The sequence below is a fragment of the Xenopus laevis genome, chromosome 2L (assembly GCF_017654675.1).
Source record: "Xenopus laevis strain J_2021 chromosome 2L, Xenopus_laevis_v10.1, whole genome shotgun sequence".
Taxonomy (NCBI): Eukaryota; Metazoa; Chordata; class Amphibia; order Anura; family Pipidae; genus Xenopus; species Xenopus laevis.
This window is the reverse complement of record NC_054373.1, coordinates 157,192,498-157,216,846: the sequence shown is the minus strand read 5'-3', so window position 1 is coordinate 157,216,846 and position 24,349 is coordinate 157,192,498. Positions and strand designations below refer to the sequence as shown.

The following is a 24,349-nucleotide window of genomic DNA, read 5'->3' as shown; positions in this document are numbered from 1 at the left end:
TACTTAGAAGTTGCTTTTATTAAAACTTGTTGTCAGCTACAAGATACAAAACAATATTTTGGTCCATCAAAACCATAATTAGTTTTAAAAATAAAAAAAGGCTACATTTTATGAGAATAGAGGTGCTAAAAGCACATTCAGTGAGGGCGTTTGGAGGGGCGCCGGCGGTTTTCCCGAGCAGTCAGTTAAGAGACCATTCCTTAGAATGATTATGCCGTGATAATATAGTATAACTGTACACTCCACTGCGCAGTATGCCTGCCGCCCTCACGAGATTCCTTCATCATTGAAATCTAATGACCTCAATCCTGCACAAAGGAACACGTCACTTGCAAGCAGATGTGCTGGTGCTTTAAACAAATAAAGATCATTTTACAGCAGCTGTTAACCGTCATGATATTGAGAAATGCAATTCAACATCTGAAGTTGCCCCAAGCAATCATGTTCTTGCTGAAGAACAGGCCAAGATTCCCCTTAAAAAAAAAAAATTACAATGTTTGAGCTGCACTCGCTACCTGTTGCAGAACTGCAATTCTCCCAGTCGAGAAATATTGGGAATTGCAGTTGTAACAGTGGCAGGTTGCTCTAAACATTACAGTGAACTGAAGCGAAGTGTAGCACCTTGTGCACTGTGATGGGCCGTGTCAGTAAATAAAAAGTGTACTGGAGAAGACCGTGAAGGGGGGGGGGGGGTTAGGAAGCCAATGCACTATTAAATAAACTGTTCTGTGGAACAAAGCAATATAAGGCCCAGGGTAATGAAAGGCTGAATAAGCATAAAAAAGCCTAGAGGAGAGGCGATACTACGTCCTAAAATAATACATTTACAAAGAAAAATTACACTTGATGAAAATGATGCTAAAACATTGTGTCTTGCAGTGTCAACACTGAAGTCCAGCCCTCACCCCATTGCTGGCAATGCCACAGCATCTAACGTAGGAAGCACTGGCAGCAGGGCTCGAGGCTGCTCTTCCAAACCCCCACTTCAACTCACTAAAGCAGCTTCCTATAACCTTATGCTACAACGTTATTGGCTAGGACAGGACCGCTTGTGTTCAATACGCTGGGGTGGAGAGAGCAGCTGCTGTGTCTCGCTTGGTGGCGCCATATTTATGTATTTCGGATCCCGAGAGCCTGTTCCAGCTCCTGACGTCTTTGCTGCACCTATGTGATGAAAAAACAAAAAATTGGTATCTGATCGTACAATATGAATTATCTGAACGTATTACCAAACAACGTCATGCAATGTGTTGGGACTTCCATGACCTGGAACTTCAGCCCTGTGCTTTTTATATTAAAGGGCACCAATGATAACTAAAATCATTTACTAAGTAAATACACTATGTGAAAGTTCAAGAAATCTGCAATCTACCTTCTGCAAGATCTCCACTGCAGTTCTAGCTGAGGCAGGCATCTTAGATTTCACTGGCTCCTCCTACCTATATCTTCACAGCCAACAGCGCTGAAATCTCGCACATGCTCAGTTGAAATAAGCTATTTTCAAATCAGCCAAACCTCTGAGTTAGTTGCTGTTCAGTAGTGCGGCCACCTTCTGGAAGTTAGTGTGTGCCCTTCATTTGCATAACATCATCACCAGCAGGGGACAAGATAAGGAAATATCCTGATAATTCTAGTGGAGGAGTTTACTTAAATAAGGCATTCTGGGTAGAATACTCAAAGCAGTGTTACAATCTGAACATGCGCCTGAAATTTGCATATTATAGTCTCTGTTATAGTCTCAGTATGGCCTCCCTCAGTGAAAGAACCCATTTGACAAAGTAAGGGATTTTTTAAAACCTGCAGCTAAACTATATATGTAGTTTGATTAAACGTGTTTAGGTTGTACTGGTCAGATTGTTAATGTGTTTGATTTTGGCTGTGATAGGTGCCCTTTAAGGACATTGAAACATTTTGTGCCTTTAAGAGATACGGACATCAGAAAATAACCTTTTTATCATCTATCATAACATTGTCTTTGAATGCGATTTATAAATTTTGCCATAAAAGTATTTGCCTGATGCTTTTACATGACCTTTCTTACTACCCTGTTCATCTGTGAGGGGGCTGCCATATTTGTGCAGCAGGAGTCCATTAACATTAGAAACTCTAACCGACAGACTGAGATGGGACAGTCAGGTTGGCAAAACAGTCAGGTTTAGGGACTTCAAATAATTACTTACAAAATCAGAACTATGACATGACCTATAGGTAACTTTTATGTACATTAATATTTTAAAAAGAAGATTTTTAGTGTCAGTATCACTTTAAGCTACTAAAAATGCCTTACCCTTTAAACAAAACCGGAATTGTTTGTCCATATATTGCAGTTGGCCATCTTAAATATATTGCAATATATGAACAAACAATCCCTGTTTTGTTTAAAGGGTAAGGCATTTTTAGTAGCTTAAGGCACAAAATGTTTGTATGTCCTTAATATATTGATAATGGGTCGAGTGCAGAGGATCTCTTTTTTGTCTATGTGATTTTTGTGGTCACAACCTCATTTTTTTTTTTTTTTTTAATTTTTTTAAATTAGTGTTGAGCACGACTTTCCCTTGTCTGTATTTTTATATGTCCACATCACTCCTCGGTAACGGATAATATCCTTACATTTTACAAGAGGGGGTACTTTATTCACTATATATTTATTTAATATTCCAACACACTGGGAATGGCAACCTTCTCAGCCATACAATATTTGGAATCCATATCTAGAATTAACTCCATATACATTTCAACCAAAAGGTTGATCTTTAAATAAATAAAAATATTTGCTCTTGGGACAAAAGCCCCACATATAACCTTTATTATAAGTGGTGTAAAAAAAGTTAGTTTGTGTTTTAGAGGGAGAGAGCAGTGTGGAAGCCAAGAGAAGCACTGCTCCTACCTTGGAGTAGAAATACCGGCATACAGCCTCATGAGCCCATGGTTGGAAGTAAAAATCAGCTCGACGTTCTTCTTCAGGATTACCCACCACATCAGTCATTGCCTGAAGGATAAGAGGCAACAAAACGAATTAAAATATGGTTGGAAAATTCGATTATTCAATCACGTGACAAATGTTTAATCCTATAACAACTCACTTTGAGGTCCCGGCACTGTGACTGTAACCAGTCATTAATAAATCCTTGAGGGTCACGGGCAAAGCTCAACATAAATTCCCTCTGAATCTTTAATTGATTGATAGTTTCAATTGTCTCGTGTATCTGTTAAAGGAAAAAATATATATATTTTACAGTTGTTTTACAATGTGCCCCCAACTTGCAGGAGCACAGGCAGTTGAAGCTAATCTGGCCCCAACTTCAATTACACATGCTCCAGCTGGAGAGCCAAAAGAAGAGGAACTGAAGCAGCCAAATCTCCTGACCAAGCAAACAAGATGCTGCCCACTGTACCCAGTGAATAAGGGAATTCTTGTATTGTTTCCAGTTCAAACCATTAAGATCTCACCGTGTCCCTTCAGGGGAAAAAATAAATAAAAATCTCACCTTGTTATCTAGAGCAGCTATCTCCTGCTGACTTGCGGTGGACAACAGAAAGGAGTTCATCTGAGTTTTTAAAGTATCATCAACTTCTACATCAATGTCATAACAAGCGGTTTTCTTCTGATCATTGGGGTCAACACTGATTAAAATAGAACAATGTTAGGACTTTGAGATAAAGAATATTACAACAAATAAAATATAACAAAAGAACATCTTACCTAATGACATGATTGATTATGATTGGTTCTGGAGGCATGAGGAGAGCATGCAATCTCTGAGGGATCTCTGAAAACTTCATCCTTTGAGACTCAAATATCTGAGGGTGGCAGGAAGGAAAGGGAAAAAAGTCTTATAGAGGTGCATTAAAGGGGTTTACATTGTTTTTATACAGGTCATGGAAACCCAAAAATACTCGGCCTTCAGCCCTGTGTTTTTATATGGACAAATACAAGAGTCCTCGGCAATCAACCCATTATCAATATATTAAGGACATTGAGACATATTGTGCCTTTTTTGGGTTGATGAACACGTGTATGGAAACTAATTTAAATAGTGAATAATGTACCCACTACTGTAAAATAAGGATATAAGAAGTCACCGAGGAGTTCTATGATCAAATAAAGGTCGATGGCTAGTGCTTTTCTACAGGCCATGGAATTCCAAGGTGACCAATATCCTCATATTTTACAACTGGGGCCATTATTATAATACACAAGTATCAGTGAGCCATGTTACAGAAGTTGCATCACAAAGGACTGATTATATAGTGAATAAAGTACCCCCTCTTGTAAATTATAAAGATATCATAAGTTACCGAGGAGTTTCATGACCATGTTTTTATACAGGTCATGAAAATCCGAGGTAACTTCTAATATAATCATATTTTGCAACAGGGGGTACTTTATTTATTATAATACACAAGTTTCAGTGAATCATGTGACAGAAATGACATCACTACTCACCGATTATAACTGATGACATCAGTACTCACCGTTTATAAAGATATAATTTACAAGATATTCATTGCTTTTGTCTATTATAAAGGATATCACTTAAAGTATATTTATCGCTAGTGTTTTATATAGTGCTTCTATGCCGTGCTCCACATTTGTGCAATATAATAGTGCAAACAGGGTTGACACACACTTTGTTACAGTGTTACATATAGAGACCAAGTAGGCCCTTAACTTGCAGAGTTTACAATTAAGGACGGACTGGGCCGGTGGCTTTTGATAACTTTATTGCACAATTGTTGAGGGGGTGGAGAATTGATTGTAACACATTTAAGGGGTGTGGTGGATTGTAGTGAACACCTGACGAAGGGCAGGCACCCGGAAACATTATCCATTTGGCATTTACGTGCACTGGAGTATCTGTTTTACACAGGAAAAAAAAGGCAGTGGGCCCACCGGCCCAGACTGGCTCTCAGCACTGCCCCCCATGGCTTCCCCAAATTGGAGCCGCAAAGGAGAAAGTCAATGTATGTGCCGGGGCAGATGCTGCAATGGAGGACCTCAACAAATGATAGGGGGCCTGGAAATGGCCCAGAGATAGCAGCCCCAGTGGGCCCTTGACCAAACAACCAAAACAATGATGTACTTTTCTGAAAGGGGAATTGATATCCTGCCATCGACAGAGAACACACATTTCCAGGTTTAATGCTATGCTACAGGAAGGGCAACTAAAAAGAGAACTAAACGTGGCTATATAGGTGTGTGATCAAATTATAATATATTTAATATATAATCTGCAGGAAGGGGTAATTCTTCCACTGTATAGAGCACTTGTAAGGCCCCATCTAGAATATGCCATACAGTTTTGGTCTCCATCACTCAAACAGGACATTATTGTATTAGAGAGGGTACAGAGAAGGGCAACTAAGCTGGTAAAAGGTATGGAAAATCTTAGCTATGAGGAAAGACTGGCCAAACTGGGGTTGTTCACGGCGGAGAAGAGGTGATTTGATAACTATGTATGAATATATAAGGGGATCATGTAATAATTTCATCTAACTGGTTGCTAGGGTCCATACTGTCCTAGCAACCATGCATTGATTTAAATAAGAAACCAGAATATGAATAGGAGAGGCCTGAATGGAAAGATGAGTAATAAAAGTAGCAACAACAATACATTTGTAGATTTACAGAAGATTTGTTTTTTTTAAATGGGGTCATTGACCCCCATTTGAAAGCTGGATAGTCAGAAGAAGGTAAATAATTCAAAAACTATTTAAAAATGTAATGAAGACCAAATGAAACGTTGGCTACAATTGGCCTCTCTATAAGATACTAAAAGTTAATTCAAAGGTGAACCACCCCTTTAAGAGTGTGAATGAAACCAAGTGTTTGCAAATTGCACTAGTCCTTTATGAATTAGTGGTTTCTGTGTTTTAAGAAGTTGCAACAAGCAACATAATAGCCAGAACACGACTTCCTGCTTTGCAGCTCTCTTGGTTTCCAGGCAGTAACCAATCGGTGACTTGAGAAGTTGCAACAAGCAACATAATAGCCAGAACACTACTTCCTACCACCTTTCATATTATTTCAGGATTCACATTCAGGATTCATTGTTGAACCTGGAGTAGATAATGGCAACAATACAAACAAGCAAGTAGGACACAATCTTACAGTTACAATTAGGTATAAGGCTTTTAGATTGTAAGCTCTTTTGAGGAGGACATCTTTACCTCTAGTAATGATAGTATTTTTGTAGGTTATCTGTATGTTCAGTGTACACACCTATTAACTGCAAGTGTTAATACAGCTGAACCCTGGTTTAACAGTTTCCCGTAATGGACACCCTTTTTTTTGCAGTCCCATTCAGACAAGCTGCGTTATTTTCCTCTCAGATTTAATGGTTTACCAACATTTAACCCATTTTCACGAAGTCCCGTGGGAAATGTAAAATCGGGGTTCTGCTGTATACAAAACAAAGAAACAAGACTTTTAAGTTCAATAGCAGGATATTGGGAATAGACTCTTACCTGCTGCAAATATTTGTCACATATTATAAATTCCCGTTCATGAGGATCTTGAAGTTTGTGCGTCTTGATGTACTGCCACAGAGCTTGAATGATGACTGGACGAGTCTGAGTGTGGATCCCAAGGAGCCGAGCCAGTCGGGGATCAAGTTTAAACTGTGGTGGCTACAGATAAACACACAGGACTGAAACACATGCTCTGGGATACAGCATTGGCTTTTTTAGCCACATAACTATTCTTTAATACACAAAACACACCTGATAGTCAAGCATCAGTAACACTGTGCAGCGCACGTTCAAATCCCCTGGGCGCTTCACCTGAAACCCATCAGTCTCCTGTGTGGTAGGGGTTCTGTGCCACTAGGAATAAAAATATTACAGTAACGCTAGTGCAACTTCAAAGAAAAAATGTAAATACTGTCAGTCAAAAAATTACTAGTTTACAATCGATTGCTGATGGTAGCGGGGGCAGAAAAATACCTTAGGACATTAAGATGGCCTCCATCAGCTCCAAGCACACCCCTTCCAGACCAAGTTGGTTTATTGGCCTGTGTACAGGGGCAAGCTAACACCAAACACAATTTATAGAATATATTCTCTTAATTGGTCTCCATAGGCCTCTACTGTGATCTGCTAGTTAGCCTGGGGTCCAAAGAAATGGATCATCTCAGCACATGGGTAGCCCAATTGGGAAAAGACTTAAGATGGCCATACACTGGCAGATTATGTCAGCAGCCTGCAAACAATCGTACTGGCTAACCACACATTAAAGCAAGGCACACAAAGATAGAGTATGACTCACACAGGGAGCATAGGGCAGACAGTATGGCACACAAAAGGAACGTAGGGCAGGCAGAGTATGACATGCACACAGAGCATAGGACAGGCAGAGTATGACGCACACACAGAGAGCATAGGGAGGCAGAGTATGGTACACGGAGTATATGACAGGCAGAGTATGGCGCACACAGGCAGCATATGACAGGCAGAGTATGGCACACAGGCAGCATATGACAGGCAGAATATAGCAGGAGACAGAGAAAATTATCAGGATCTGGTGCCCCTTTAGCAGTTTGTCTGAAGTGTGAACAGGTGAAAAATGTGGGCACTTATAGTTTGGGACTGTGAACAGTACAGGGCTTTAAGGGGTATGAACAATAGAGGTATCACAGGTATGAACAATACAGGGGGGATTACATGTGTGAACAATGCAGGAGTTTATAGTTTGAAGAGGTTTAAATACAGGGGCCAGTTAATCTCCGTAGTGATAATTTTTAAATCTTACACAAGGTAAATAGTCAAAGCAGGCAGACTTTTATGTGGGGGCCACACAAGGAAGGGAGTGGCCCGCGGGCCTCCAGTTGGACAGCACTGCTTTACAACATACTCTCTCTTATTCAATGACAGAGCATCTTGTTGGCTTAGTTTTGTTGGCTCTCAGCAAATTCACTGTGCTCACCTCCACCAGGTGATTATCCGGCCCATACAGGTCTTTATCCAACTCAATGACCAGCGACTTAAAAAAGGACGAGAACTTCCTCTTCTGTTTGGTGGCATCATATTTAGATAGTGCCGCCTGCAAATAATAAAAAAATAAATATATATACACATGCGATACTTGCAAACTAAAAAATACTTAAGTACCAAATATGCAAGTATACTATAGAACACTCAACACAATGTAGTGTAGACTGTTAAACTGGCTACTTGTCTAGTAACCCATAACAGCCAATCAGTAGCTAGAGTAGCTTTTTGAAACCATATCGGATTGGTTTCTATGGGTTACTAGACATGGGCATTATCCTGTGTTTGTACTATAAGTGTTTTTTAACTATAAATAAAACATTTGTATTAAAAATTCCGGTAATATTAAAAAGATTACCATAACATAAGTGTTTGTATCCTATCGTGTATATGTAGAGCTGGTTGATTTTCAAGTCCTGTTTTTTGTTTTTTAATTTCAGCAGTTTTTTGCCCGCACTGCTGTGTTCAGACATCTTTTATCTGTTCTCTAAACAAAGTGCTGCCGGGTCAAAAGATTTCAATGGAAACTTAAATAATAAATACTTATGGGCTGCCCCAAAGACCCTGCCAGAACAAATACAGGTATTTTCAAAAACCACCATCATGGTTTCTAGAAATGAGGACACATTTACAAAGTACAGATTAAGTGAATATTGCATATAAATGCTTTTGGGGCATTTACACTTTCTGGTATTCATGACCTTAACAACTTTTAACATATATTGGACTGGTCGTTGCTTCATTCCAAAGCTTGGATGCCAGTGGGTTATTTTACAATTACTCAATGATCCATTACATTTCAATTTAATGGGACAGTAGACACCCATGTAGTCCTTTGTTTGTGAGCATAACAAATAAGGTTTGTGTGAAAAATTTATTCTGACTGAGCTTTCACTTAAAGGGATTGTTCAGTGTAAAAATAAAAACTTGGTAAATAGGCTGTGCAAAATAAAAAATGTTTTCAATATAGGTATTTAGCAAAAAATGTAATGTATAAAGGCTGGAGTGACTGGATGTGTAACATAATAGCTAGAACACTACTTCCTGCTTTGCAGCTCTCTTGGTTTCCACTGATTGGTTACCAGGCAGTAACCAATCAGTGACTTGAGAGGGGGGGGGCACATGGGTCATAAATGTTGCTTTTGAATCTGAGCTGAATACGGAGGATCAATTACAAACTCACTGAACAGTTATGTCCCATGTGGCCCCCCTTCAAGTCACTGACTAACTCAGAGTTAAAGAGCTGAAAAATAGGAAGTAGTGTTCTGGCTGTTTTATTAGACATCTGTTCACTCCAGCCTTTATACATTACATTTTAGGCTAAATAACTATTTTGAATACATTTTTTATTTTGCACATACCATCTATTTACCCAGTTTTTATTTTTACACTGAACTGTTCCTTTAAAAAGGAAAAAAAAACACATTTGTTATTTGTTTGTTTGTGTGACCCTGTAAGCAAGAGAGTGTGTGCGCGCGCGAGTTTCCTTCAACCGACCCTAACTTGCCCCCTCTGTCCCTCCATTTATAGACCCGTGGTGACGTCACGAAAGGGGCGGGGTAGGCACAAGTCTATAAATTCAGGGAACTGAAGCCAGCCGTTTGAGATCACAGGTGGCTTTGGGCCCAGCACTCCCTTCCGCTCTCCCAGCCCTCACACTGGCGGCTTCGGAAGATTTTTTGCGGTAGCCCAAACATAATTAGCGTATGTGTATATAGCGAGACAATAAGTTTCCCATTTAACCTCTGATTCTTCAAAATATTTGTTGTAGCTTAGTTAGTTATTCTGCCAAGATCAAGATAAAGGTATATAAAGGTACCCCCAACATCAAGCACAGGCAGGTTGTAATTAAAGGAACAGTAGCATCAAAAAAAACTGTTAAACTGTTTTAAAGTAATAAAAATATAATGCAGTGTTGCCCTGCACTACTAAAACTGCTGTGCTTGCCACAGAAACACTACGGTTTATATAAATAAACTGCTGTGTAGCAATGGGGGCAGCCATTCAAAGGAGACAAGTCTCAGTTTACAAAGCAGATAAGCTCTGTAGAACATAATGGTATAAGTTATCCACTATTTAACCTGTGCCATATAGTCTTTCAATTTCCGCTATTGCTACACAGCAGCTTGTTTATATGAGCTATAGTTGTGTTTCTGAAGCAAACAGATCATTGCACGTCAACAGTACATGATATTTTCATTACTTTAAAAAAACTCACTTTGGTGTTACTGTTCCTTTAATGTTGCGTTTGAGGGGTGGAGCTAAGCCAAAGTCCTGGTAGGATAGGACATTTACATTTATCCTTGAGCCAATCAGAGCTTTGCCCTGCTCCCAAGCCTAAGGTCAATTGCAACTTCCCAATGCAAGAAGCTGCATTTGGACTCGACATAAACAAGTACCGTATATACTCGAGTATAAGCCGTCCCGAGTATAAGCCGAGGTACCTAATTTTACCTCCAAAAACTGGGAAAGCTTATTGACTCGAGTATAAGCCGAGGGTGAGAAATGCAGCAGCTTCTGGTAAGTTTCAATCTCGTTTTTGGATGACTATTCTTAGGAGCCGGCTACTATTCTAAGCGCCGGCGAATATTCTTAGGCGCCGGCGAATATTCTTAGGCGCCGGCGAATATTCTTAGGCGCCGGCGAATATTCTTAGGCGCCGGCGAATATTCTTAGGCGCCGGCGAATATTCTTAGGCGCCGGCGAATATTCTTAGGCGCCGGCGAATATTCTTAGGCGCCGGCTACTATTCTAAGGCGCCGGCTACTATTCTAAGGCGCCGGCTACTATTCTTAGGCGCCGGCGACCGTTTTTGCGCTTGACCCGAGTATAAACCGAGGTAGAGTTTTTCAGCATATTTTGGGGGCTGAAAAACTCGGCTTATACTCGAGTATATACGGTAGAAGAAAGTTGTTGTAGGAGGCAAAGAGCCCCTTGTGTTTGGGGAGATTTCTAAATATGACCACTATTCGGACAGATATTGATCGAGGAAGCACATCAGAGTGCCCAACTACACTGGCCAATAAGCTGCTGACTTTATCAGCCCGTGTATGGCCCCCTTACGGACCAGAAAAATGAAAAAAAAAAAAAAAAAATTTTGTTTTAGAACCATTTGTATAGAACGAAAAAAAAAGAAAAAAAACAACAACACAAAGACAAATTAAACTTTTAAATCACTAAGTCTTTATTAACCAATAACTTATCGAAACTCCGCTTGCGCTCCTCTTCAGAAAAGGCGATCCGGCAACGATCCATCATGCGGCGCTCGATTTCTCCTCCCTGGCTATTTCCTATAAGGAGGGCAGGGAGGAAAAATACAGCGCTGCACGATGGATCGCCTTTTCTGTAGAGGAGTGCAAGTTGAATATCGGTAAGTTATTTCTTAATAAAGACTTCGCGATTTAAAAGATTTGTCTGTTTTTTTTCGTTCTATATGAACAAATAAAAAAAAAATTATGTTACTGGTCCTTTAATGCTAGGCTCTTTGCTATAGGCAAATGTTATGCTATCCCTTTAATTCCCCCAGCTACAACCTTGTTTATAGCATCCCAAGCCTTAAAAAGTTTAGCTCAATTATTTCCAAAAGCCACTATGGCACTTGGCCACCGATAAATTGTTCCCAACACTAAAATAAAGCCTTGGCAGGACCTATTTGCAGAGGAAGTAATATTTCAAAGTAAAACATAATAAACCCACAGCATGGAAATCTATTTCTTATCCTTGTCCACTCAATCCATATTCCTCAACAGAGGTGGCTTTGTTAGAAGCACAAATATAGGCAGGAAACAGCGGCTGCAGTTTAACGGTTCCCCTTCTCCACATTAGCGGCTTTAAATGGCCTTTCGGCTTCTTATAAAAACAGAAACAGAACGGCCTTTCTCCCTGAACTTCATTAAATGCCACAGAAAGGATCCGACAGCTTCTATTGGAAATATTTCATCTCATACAGAATTTAATTAAATTAGATTCGGCTCTTCTCCCTCTCGTCAACTTCTATTAAGCTGAGCCCACATCTTGCTGATAAAATTTAGCTCTCAAATGGAAAATGTTAGGGATGTCATTATCATCACTCTTTTTAACCGCAGTTCCCCTTAAACCCCAGCATGAAACAGCCAATAAGCATACCTTGTTTTTTTCTTCTTCTAGAGGTCTTGTCAATTAAAACTTTTTTTGTCTTACACATTAATTATAATGCAGGGAGTGATAGACAAATTGCAACTGGTTTTCATTTTGAATTTGTGAATAATTTAAATTATTAAAGGGATACTGTCATGGGAAAACATTTTTTTTCAATATGTCTAGCCCCATGTCAGATTTCAAAATTGAATTAAAAAAAATCTGTTTGCTCTTTTGAGAAATGGATTTCAGTGCAGAATTCTACTGAAGCAGCACTATTAACGGATTCATTTTGAAAACATTTTTTTCCCCATGACAGTATAACTTTAAGCAGTCCACCAGTATGCAATTTCAACAATGTTGTTGCTAGGGTCCAAATTACTCTAGCAACCATGCATTGCTTTGAATAAGACTGGAATATAAATAGGAGAGGGTGTGAATAGAAAGAGGAGTAATAATACATTTTTAGTCTTACAGAGCATTTGTTTTTAGATGGGGTCACTGACCCCCTTTAGAAAACTGGAAAGAGTCAGAAGGCGGCAAATAATTCAAAAACGTCACAAAATAAAATCTGAAGACCAAAAGAAAAAGTTGCTTAGAATTAGCCATTCTATAACATACTAAGGGGCAGATTTATCAAAATGTGAGTTTATAGCTTAATAAAAAAAACTTACCCATGTTCTATTCATACCTATGGGATTTTAGAATTGTATTTATCAATGGATGAAAGTTAGAAGTCACCATTTGATAAATACAGTTCTAAAAATCCCATAGGCATAAACAAAAAATGTTTTTATTTATTAAAGGAACAGTAACATCAAAAAATAAGTGTTTTAAAGTAATGAAAATATAATGCAGTGTAGCCCTGCACTGGTAAAACTGATGTGTTTGCTTCAGAAACACTACTATAGTTCATATAAACAAGCTGCTGTGTAGCAATGGGGGCAGCCATTCAAAGGAGAAAAGGCTCAGGTTACACAGCAGATAAGCTCTGTAGAACACAATGGTGTAATCTGTTATCCACTATTTAACCTGTGCCATATAGCCTTTTTTCAATTTCCACCATTGCTGCACAGCAGCTTGTTTATATGAACTATAGTAGTGTTTCTGAAGCAAACAGATCAGTTTTACCAGTGCAGGGCAACATTACATGATATTTTCATTACTTTAAATCACTTTCTTTTTTTTTTGGTGTTACTGTTCCTTTAAGCTCTACATTCACGTTTTGATAAACCTGCCCCTAAAAGTTAACTTAAAGGTGAACCACCCGTTTAAAAGGAAATAATTACCCTAAGAAGAAAAAGAACAAGTACAGGTTTTATTCTGTGTTCACAAGAACCATTGGCCAGGGATTCCTAATGCAGTCAGTAAAGAGTCCCCAAACCCTGGTGAGACTGTCTGACTAGATGTTGCAGCCGAGGTCTTCACAGAGCACTATTTTAACAAGTCTAATGTATTCATGCAATATTGTAGATAAGGTTGAAGTCCATAAAGTTCTACCATTTGGTACAAGTGAAACCAGAGGGGAATAAAACCAGCAGAGGCCTCTACAATTATCTTTTGAAGAGGGGGAAAAACATTCTTCTTCACTCTAAGCAGGCAATTGGATCAGTCCTGGGACAAATCTGTGCTAAGAGTCCATATCAGTTGTCTTTTTAGCAAGTTCCAAAACATATTCAACCATCAAGAACCCCTCAAAGCAGATGGGCACCATCCAGTGGGAAAAAGGGATTGGTTCTAGTAACTAACAATTTGCCAACCCCATTCAGTCATTTTAGGTTGTTGCCTTAGAGGGGCTGTTCACCTTCAAACACTTTTCAGTTCAGTTGTTTTCAAATAGTTCACCAGAAATAAAGACTTTTTCCAGTACTTTCTATTCGTGACTGTTTTTTTGAATATTGAAGTGTAAAGTTTCATTTTTCACCTTATGTCTTTCTAAAGCAGCTCTGGGAGGGGGGTCACTGAATCTGTAAATTGTTCTAAATCGATACATTTCATATCTGTCCCTGCTGAGCAAAATCCCTGAGTTTCATTAAAGGGGTTGTTCACCTTCAAACAACTAGTTTTTTTCGGATAAATCAGCATAAATAACTTTTTCCAATACTTTCTATTTGTCTCCATTTTTCTAATATTTAAGTGTAAAGTCGAATTTTTCACCTTCTAAAGCAGCTCTGGAAGGGGGGCTCGCCGACTCAGTAAACTGTTCTAAATTGATACATTTCTTATCTTTGTCCCTGCTGAGCAGAATCAATGAGTTTCATTTAAGGCAGGTATTTGGAAGGTGAACAACCCCATTAAGTGTAAAAAACACAAAAAAACTCATACTAAAATTCACCAGGTAAAAGTTGTCAAGGTCCTATAGAGCCAAGAAGTGGAAGAATATGATTTCCTTGTAGCTGCGGATGAAGCAGCATGTTATTGCACCTGCTCTATTTGCTGAGGCGCAGGACGTTTCTGAGACTGGTCCATGCCTCAATTAAATTTATTTTTTTTTAAAAAAAATGTTTTCAAAATTTAAGTTTAAAGTTCGTGTGTCTGGTTTTTCAGTCTGGCAGCTCATTGATCCAAGTACAGATTCTGAACTGTTACAATTTGCTACATAGTGATACATTTCTAAGCAGCATCTGTGGAATATTACCAACTCTTCTGATTTGTCGAAATACATTTAATTTACCTAGCTAGAAAATAGCAGCAGAACCACCATCCTGACCAATAGTAAAGCAGCTGCTCTATAATGAGGAGGAGCTGTTACTGCCTGTAAACATGATAACCAAAGATATGGAAATTTGTAGATAAGGTGTGGGCACCCCCAAACTCACATTTGATTCTCCTTTAAACAATTAAAACAAAAAAGTGCTTGTACCACTGAAACGATACACAGATACAGATCACACACAGTCACCTGTGACGGCTTTACACAAATGGAAACATTATAGTTGCTCAGTACTCACGTCCTCAAGGAGACGGCCCTCCACCCGCAGCTCCCATGAAGCAACAGTTCCCTCTCCATCTTCTGCGTCTGATTTTGCAGGGTTGAAAGTATTGGAAATGAATATGCGAAGTTTTCTCTTTTGCTAAAAATGCAGATATTTGTATAAGAACAGATGTCAAGAAAAAAAAAGCATGATAAAACACCCCCTATACACACAGAGCATTTGTTAGGAATACCTTTATTGGTCTCTTCAAAGCTTCCTGAATATCAAGCCGTTTCCTCATAATTGTCTGATCCAGCTTTCTCTCAAACGCTAGCAGATCCATGTAAGCCTGGGATTCGGGTACCAGTTCCCTAATCTGCGGGGATAAAAAGAATTCTAAAGACTTCTATCATTTCTACAATATCAATTAATTTGCTTTCCACTTATTAGCAAAATAGAATACGGCAACTTCTCATACTTACCCTCTGAGGTAGTATCTTATCAGCCATTTTCTTCTTCTTAGCACTGTACAAAAAAAAGAAAATATTCACTTATACCACTTTAGCCTTTGCTAAACTCTGGAATAAAAAGCTAAATTCAAGCTGAACTAAACGGACAGTTGAGAAACAGGGGAGAAAGATCATATTTACTTTTCCAAACCAATAAGATTTCTTGGAAGTATTCTAGCCAAGCCTATTGCATACACACATTTGATCAACTACACAGGGAAGATCCACTTGTTTGGCGATGAGCTGGTCTGAAAGTTTGGTCAATGGAACAACAAATGGAATACACAAAGGAAAACTTTAGACCAGGGGTCCCCAACCTTTTTTACCTGTGAGCCACATTCAAATGTAAAAAGAGTTGGGGAGCAACACAAGCATGAAAAAGTCCCTTGGGTGCCAAAAAAGGGCTGTGATTGGCTATTTGGTAGCCTCGATGTGGTCTGGCAGCCTACAAGAGGCTCTACTTGGCAATATACTTAGTTTTTATGCAATTAAAACTTGCTTTCAAGCCTGGAATTCAAAAATAAGCACCTGTGTTGAGGACACTGAGAGCAACATGCAAGGGGGTTGGAGAGCAACATGTTGCTCAAAAGCTACTGGTTGGGGATCACTGCTCTAGGGAAAAAAGCACAAATGTTGTGATTTTTGAACATGCCTGATTTTCAGGCTATTAAACTCAGTCTGGAGTAACAGTGCTGAGCACTAATGCCCACTGGAATAATCACTGACGCAAATCGCATGTGGGGATTAATAATCCAAAACTGTAAAATGTTACTGACAGATGACAGATTGGCCTGTTAGAACCTTCTATACTCCCAGAAACAACCCACATCTGACAGGAAAAAAAAAAAGAATCCTGCACTAAACAGTAGCCAGGTATCCTCAAACTAAATATTTCACATGAAGAAAAATGGTGAAGCATGTATTTTCTAAAACCAGTGGTATACACTATAGGTTCTTCTAAAACAGGAACTGCAGAGGTAAAAATGGTTTAAGTCAAGACATTACACAAAGGCCTTGGTGCCGAAACGTTGGGGCCACTCTCATTTTTCTGGTAGGTGTATCCGCTCCCTTGCTGATTTCTTGCTTGCTGCATATAACTAATGGGTGGTTGATATTCTATGCTACTTTTTAACATTGTCAAAATTATGCCATGTTTTGTAAGGCGTTATCTGTGTAAAATGTTTTTCTTGAACAAAGAGTAAAAATTGATTTTTAAACCACCCTTTTTGCCAAATTGTTTTTGTTTTGAGTGTGCAAACATGCAGATGAATTAAGTCAAGACATTACCTATGGTTCCTATTCTGAGCAGCCTGTTGCACCTGCTGTATTTGCTGAGGCGCAGGACGTTTCCGAGACTGGTCCATGCCTGACTGGGCTATGCCTGGCCGAGCAGCTGGACTTCCACCATAACCAGGGGGGCCCATCGCTGGTCCCTGAGGAGTCATTCGACTGCCAGGCAGCATACCGGGTCTCTGCACAGAATTAAAAAAAGACATATAAAATCAGGTTCAACTGACATCATTAGAGGGATACGGTCATGGGGAAAAATGTTAATTTAAACATGCGTCGGTTAATAGTGCTGATCCAGCAGAATTCTGCACTGAAATCCATTTCTCAGATTTTTTTATATTTAATTTTGAAATCTGACATGGGGCTAGACATATTGTCAATTTCCCAGCTGCCCCAGTCATGTGACTTGAGCTGATAAAGTTCAGTCACTTTTTACTGCTGTACTGCAAGTAACCCCTCCCCCCAGCAGCCTAACAGAACAATGGGAAGGTAACCAGATAACAGCTCCCTAACACAAGATGACAGCTGCCTGGTAGATCTAAGAACAACACTCAATAGTAAAAATCCAGGTCCCACTGCGACACATTCAGTTACATTGAGTGGGAGAAACAACAGCCTCCAAGAAAGCAGTTCCATTCACGGGTGGGATAAAAGGGATAACCAGGGGGGGGGGGTTTGGGGTGGGAGAGATAAAAGTGATAGCCTGGGGGGGATGGATATCATCTCTCCTTTGGGCGACTTATCTCCCTGAAAAGCCATCCTGCTGGCTAGAATCTAAATTTCCCGAAGTCGCCTCAAGACTTAATTTTCCCAAATCTTAGCTATAAGAGACAGCCACGGGAGGGATAAAAGAGACAGCCACGGGAGGGATAAAAGAGACAGCCACGGGAGGGATAAAAGAGACAGCCACGGCACGGAGGGATAAAAGAGACAGCCACGGGAGGGATAAAAGAGACAGCCACGGGAGGGATAAAAGAGACAGCCACGGGAGGGATAAAAGAGACAGCCACGGGAGGGATAAAAGAGACAGCCACGGGAGGGATAAAAGAGACAGCCACGGGAGGGATAAAAGAGATAGCACATGGGCAGATTTAGTCGTCTGGAGACTATTCTCCTCTTCTGAGGGGCGTCAACCCCCCCCCCCCAAACTGCCTTCCGCCTGCTATAATGAGAAAACTCCATCGCCAATGCACCCGCGGCGCTTCGATTTCCGAAGTTGCCTCACGAGGAAACTTTAGGAAACTTCGGAAATCGAAGCGCTACGAGTGCATTGGCGCTGGCGTTTTCTCATTATAGCAGGCGGAAGGCAGCTCAGGAGATTGACGCACCGCAGAAGAGGCAATTAGTCATCAGGCGACAATCTCCCCAAATCTGCCCGTGTGCTAAAGCCCTAAAAGAGGGATAAGAGAGTGTAGGCCAAATTTCAACACTTCTCAAATACAGGTTTATACAAAGTGGACATCATGCACAAAAAAATAAATAAATAAAAAGATACAGCAAAACCTCTTTTATACATAACCTGAGTAGCTTTCTCACTGTTTTAAGTAGAATAAATAAGTGACACTTTGGCTACAAAACATCAGTAGTCCACAGAATTGAGAGAATATTTAAAAGATTAACAAAAAATAATATTTCTGCCTTTCTGTTCTCAGGTTCCGATTCTTGAACCAATGTCACAAAGATGGGGGCTGCTAATGGGCCGGCTCCTAGTCCATTGTTTCAGGAGTCAGAACCCAGAGTGCAGAGAAAGTAATCAGATACGGACAAACAAATAACTGGAAATACATTTCATACGGAGTTTTTTTTAAACATTAAAGTTTCTTTTTAATAAGTAAAACCCAGTATTTGGGGGGAGGAAGGGGAGATATAGAAGTGAACATGATAAAGTGAATGTGAGCGGCCAGTTAGTATCCGCACCCCTCCCCCATTCCATCCTTTCAGGGAACATGAGCCAGTGATGTCCATCCAGCGTGCGGCCCCGGCTGCCCATAAACTACAGACATGGGTATAAGATGCTGCCAGGGAACATCCAACAGCTGGAAGGCGGCCGCTCGCATCCCTAGTTAGTTCCCACTCCGTTATCTCCCCTCCCCTTTATGGTGGCCTTCATAGACGCTACATCCCCCATCGCTTTCTCTTACCGGGTAAGCAGCTCCAGGCATTGGAGAACGGTAAATCCCCTGCCCGGGGGCGGGACCCATTCTCACTGCTGGGCCAGGGGTCCCGGGACCCAGTGCAGCCGCCGTTGAACCGGACCCCCCCGGGGTCAATGATTGGAATCCAGCCCGCGCCGCCATCGCTTTGCAACAATGGGGCCGGAACCGGAAGTACCGTGTCACAGAAGGTGGTAGAGGCGCCTAGTGTGGAATTGGTAAGCCGGCAACAGTGAAAAAGCGGAAACTCTTATCCGCCATTTTAGATGTGGCAACAACTCTGTTCCTATAGTGTTTGAGGTGGTGGAAGGTCACTGTGCCTGAAGCGGCCATTTTAGATTATGGTACATAGCAATATGACAGGACATACTTTGGTATGCACGTGCCGTATTCTTGATGGGCATCTGAAGCTGTCAACTATTAGTTTTCCACACTCAAATATGGCGTCGTTTTGCTTTGAATTAACAAAAAAGGCGGGCAATGGGGATGCCTCGTATATTTACAAAAATCATAAGGTTTCGCGGTGCTTTATAATGGCGTGACGTGGTTAATATGCATGAAACAAGAAGAATAAATACAAGGCTGCTATACGTTTGAGCGAGGTTCATGTTGTAACCGAACAGTTTACACGCTTTGAGGCTATAGCTGCGCAGTCTAATTAGTGGCTGCCATTTGCATTTCAGAGCAACTTCCAGTAGTTGTTGGCAGTGGTGTATCCAAGACCCCTGAATAAAAGACCCTTTTCATAAACATATATTGAAATGCGTGGGACAATTGCTTTCTTTAAGTATTGTGATATAGCTATTTCATTACTGAGGCTCTAAACCAGGGCAGCTGCAGGGGTCAGCGACCTTTACTAACAAAAAAGCCATTTTGCCCCCTCTTCCACTGAATAAAAATAGTCTGGAGCCGCAAAACATAACACAGCTTATATAAAATGTTTTAACCTCTCTTTAATTTTAACTGTTACAACAACAAAGAGAGGTGCAGTGTGTATGTGTAGCAATGTCATTTCTCCTACCGCACACCTGTAGTTCACCAATCCTGCAACTGGTGGTGCGTTTCTTCCGTTCACCCGGCCGGGTCCCTTAGCAACGTATGTGTATAGAAAACGGATCCGCACACATGCTGGTTAATGCAGTCGGGGATTATCCCCTTTTATTTAGCCACCAAACATTCCGGATCCGTTTCCTATACACATACGTGTGTATGTGTAGGCCTACTTTGAAATAAATTAAACACTGAATAGCCCTTTTAAATGCTAGTGTTCTCATCTGTTTAATGTGACTTCTGTTTCTGAAGCTCCATGTTGATCTTCCCTCTCTTGTCTTGAGTGTGTGACCGCGTTAACGACCATGATGAATCATCTTGCTGTGGCTCGGTCTTGCCTGTCACTCGTGGGACGTCTATACAGCCCTCGCACCTGCTGGCGGCTTCCTGAGTGTGCAACCACGGTAAGCTAACCGTTAGCTTATCGCGGTCGCAGACTCAAGAAGCCACCAGCAGGTGCGAGGGCTGTATAGACGATGTGATAGGCAAAGCTGCATGACCAAGCCGCAGGATGAAGAGCCACATGAGGCTCTGGAGCTGCGTGTTGCCTACCCCTGCTCTAAACATTGTAACATCATCCTCCATATCACACTGCAAGCTACTTGTAACAAAATGTATTCAAACTCCCATGTTTAATAAAGCGCCAAATCTGCCTTGTAATCAGGGTTGCCAGGTCTAAATTTCAAAACCAGCTACAAAACAAGCCCAAAACAAGCCCAGAAGCACTTCAAAAGTAGCCCAAAAATAGCACAATACGCACAGTGAAATAAAGGCTAAAAAATAAACGAAATATGTGAACATTTTCACTGTTTCGCATATTTTCCACGAAGCAAAATGGGACACAGTCGCCTGTCACCAGGCTCAGGGGTATAGGGGCGAGAATGCTTATGAGTGACGGGACAGGAGACTGGGGTACAGAGCACGAAATCTGGAAACTCCTGGCTTCTAAAAAAGTCAGTCCCATTGCATGCTGGGTTTTGTAGTCTTACATTAAACTTGAATTGTGAAACAAAAACTACATTACCCAACCTGTATTGGGAGACACAGGCTTGGCACATTAGGGCAAGAAAAAACTTTGGCTGGTTTCCAAAGTACAATCCAGTCAAAGGCCCAAAAAGTAGCCGTTTATGTCAACTTCGTAGTCTGCTATACACCAGAATTTTCTGTTTTTGAGACCATGGCAAAAGACAACATTAAAGGGATACTGTCATGGGAAAGCATATTTTTTTTCAAAACGCATCAGCTAATAGTGCTGTTCCAGCAGACTTCTGCGCTGAAATCTGTTTTTCAAAAGAGCAAACTGATTTTTTTATATTTAATTTTGAAACCTGACATGGGGCTAGACATATTGTCAGTTTCCAAGGAGCAACCAGTCATGTAACTTGTGCTCTGATAATTTAGAAATAAAAACTACACCATAACTACACCATAAAAATCATGACAGAATCCCCTTCACCTCTTCGGGCGAAATGCCTTCCCGCCGGCAAGAATGTGAATCACCAGCGAGATGGCATACGGATCACTTCGGTTTTCTGAAATTTCCTCGTGAGGCAACTTCTGAAAACAAAGCGATCCGAGTGCCACCCTGTCGACGATTAACATTCTTGCCGGTGGGAAAACATTTTAGGGAGATTAGTCGCGCGAAGTAGAGGACATTTGACGCTGGGTGACTAATCTCCCCTGAATCTTCGGGTTTGCCACCAACCTAATGAGTTCTATGTAAGAACTATCAATTCATTCATTGTATGTATAAAGTCATTATTAGAGATGTGCCACTGGGGCTTATTTATAAATACTGGGCAAATTTGACATGGGCATTACCTATAACAACCAATTAGCAATTGGCTTTTTTTCTGAACATCATACCTGTGATCTTGTCCTATTTTTCCTGGGGGTTCCCTGGTTTCGTCCCCCTTCACCTGGACTCCTGTCATGCTAAGGTGTTTCCCAGGATTTTTTTCAATTTCCCTGTGCCTGCATGTGGAGTGAGTATTAAGTTACTATTAAGGGCCTGTGACATTTGGGGCTCCCAATAGGCTCTGTACTTATATGTCCCCCCACCATTGGTAAGTTGACAGTGACATCTCTGGAAAATGAAAGCAAATTTGATTTGTTTCCATCAGGGCCGGATTTATACATAGGGCGCCCCAAATCCAGGCCTGGTTGGCATGCGTTACTTCCAGGTGCTGGTGGGTAGTGACTGTGATCATTAGCAAGGCATACCAGAATTGACCAAAATGCACCCACAAAATAATATTGTTTGCTTAACATCTCTGATTAACGGACATCCTTACAAACAACTTATGGTTAACAGAGCCATATTACTCAAAGTTCCCAGTCGTCTCTCAACAAACATAGACTCGTGCATGCTCAGTAGAGGAATGTTTTTAGAGTTTACACTAGCTGGCAGGACCAGAACTAGAGGTAGGCAGAAGAGGCACATGCCTAGGGCGCAGAGTTGAAGGGGCGCTGAGCATATACAAGTAGGGTTGCCACCTCTTTAAAATATTCTTACTGGCCAGTGGTGGCGGTGACAAACCAAGAGGTGGGGCAATGGTGTAAAGTTGCGGGATGATGATGGCAAGGGGCGGGGTGATGACATCACCAGACATCCGAGAGAGTCTTTGGGAAGGATGAAGAGTAAGAGATTGGTATGTTTTTACTGGATAAGTGGCTAAAGGGGATGGGTCGGGGGCAGGCCATGGGCTGCACTTTGGGGTATTACAAATATAACAGCAACTACATTGCCTGTAACTTTGTAATACCAGCCCGGCAGGTGTTTTGCTGTTTAGGCCGGTAAAATAGCGGCCGAGTGGCAACCCTATGGACAAGGGAGGCGTGAGGTGGTCAACTGGGTGCCTGACTGGCTTGGTCCTGCTCTGCTAGCTGGGAAAGGTAAGTAAAATGGCGGCATGTCCTGACTCGCTAGTCATTTTTCCACCATAAAAGTAGTACTGGCCCAGGGGGAAAAAAAACCTAAGCAACTGGAATTGCTAAGGTTTGTCAAACATAGTTCTACCCCTCCAGTGACTCTTCTCCTCTAAACTAATGGGCTAGGAAACAATAATACTGCTGTTTAATTGGCTCGAAATAACTGATTACAATGTAATAGAGACCTCTGGGGCAGCAAGTGATTCATAATAGTATAATCTCAGTAAAGTGCTGCAGAACATTTTCTCACTATACAAAGTAAGCATATCAATAGTAGTAATGCAGTGTGAGAAACTGGTTAAAAGTCCCAAAACCCAAAGCTTGCCAGTAGAGGGAGGTATGTTCACCTTCCATTTCTAACCTGCAGGCAACGGTATAATATTATTTGAATTTCCATGGTGCTAGTAATTCCTTGCATTTGATTCAATGGAATTGACTTCACAAGAAAACATGAAATGATTGACAGAGTTTAAAATAGACTCATAAGTCCCATATCTCATTAAGATCCATGATTAAGGAAATCCAAAAATGTCTATGAACAGTAAAACAATACTCAGTATGGCTGTGCTGAGCTATGAATTATTATTGATTAGACAAAAACCATAAAGTATGAAAACACTTTCAAACATAGGTGCTCCATCTATACATGCACACAAAAGTGACATTATTTAACCCACTAATAAACAGAGGAGGACATCTGTGCTTAATAGATACTGACAATTTAGAATTAATTGCAGCAATGGATCATACATTGACAACTGACCATACTGTACATTGATAGGCTCCGAATTTGGGCAGGTTTGAACATTTGATCTGCTGATGCAGATGATGTAGTAAAGAGGAGCCACAGCTCTTCTCCTGCAGTTGCTGCTCTACATGAATGATCTGAACAATAGGATAGCCATACTGAGTGTAGCTCCTATTCATTCAGCGCATGGTCCGTTTGGCCAATATGTTATGTGGTTGGTAATTAAAATATCAAAAGAGTTCACCTTAAGGGTAAGGTCACATGGGCAGATTCGCGAGATTAGTGGCCCAGGCGACAAATCACCTCTTCCTCGGGGCTACAATCTCCCCGCACATTTACTAAGGCTCGAAGTGAATTCGAACTGTTTTTTCGAATTCAAAAACTTCGAATTTTTTGGTACTTCGACCATCGAATAGGCCAAATTCGACTTCAAATCGAATTGGAAAAACTTTGAATATTTGACCATTCGAAAATCGATGTACTGTCACTTTAAAAAACTTCGACACTTCACCACCTTAAACCTGCCGAATTGCTATGTTAACCTATAGCCAACATTTGGCTAAGTTTTTAGAAGTCAAAGTTTTTCTAAAAAAAATAGTTTGATCGATCGATTAAATCGTTCGAATCGAAGGATTTAATCGATCGATC

At 40.7% G+C, this 24,349-nt stretch overlaps 1 protein-coding gene across 1 annotated transcript; it reads right to left on the bottom strand.

Annotated features, from left to right (window-relative positions):
* smarcd1.L (SWI/SNF related, matrix associated, actin dependent regulator of chromatin, subfamily d, member 1 L homeolog) lies at positions 1 to 19,181 on the bottom strand. Its single transcript, NM_001142786.1, is given in 13 exon segments — positions 1 to 1,164; positions 2,888 to 2,989; positions 3,084 to 3,206; positions 3,489 to 3,624; positions 3,704 to 3,801; positions 6,469 to 6,630; positions 6,724 to 6,825; positions 7,925 to 8,041; positions 15,057 to 15,179; positions 15,274 to 15,396; positions 15,503 to 15,545; positions 16,817 to 17,001; positions 18,961 to 19,181. Coding segments are annotated over 13 exon segments (1,524 nt in total). The 5' UTR covers positions 19,117 to 19,181; the 3' UTR covers positions 1 to 1,110.
* Positions 19,182 to 24,349: the final 5,168 nt, after the last annotated feature.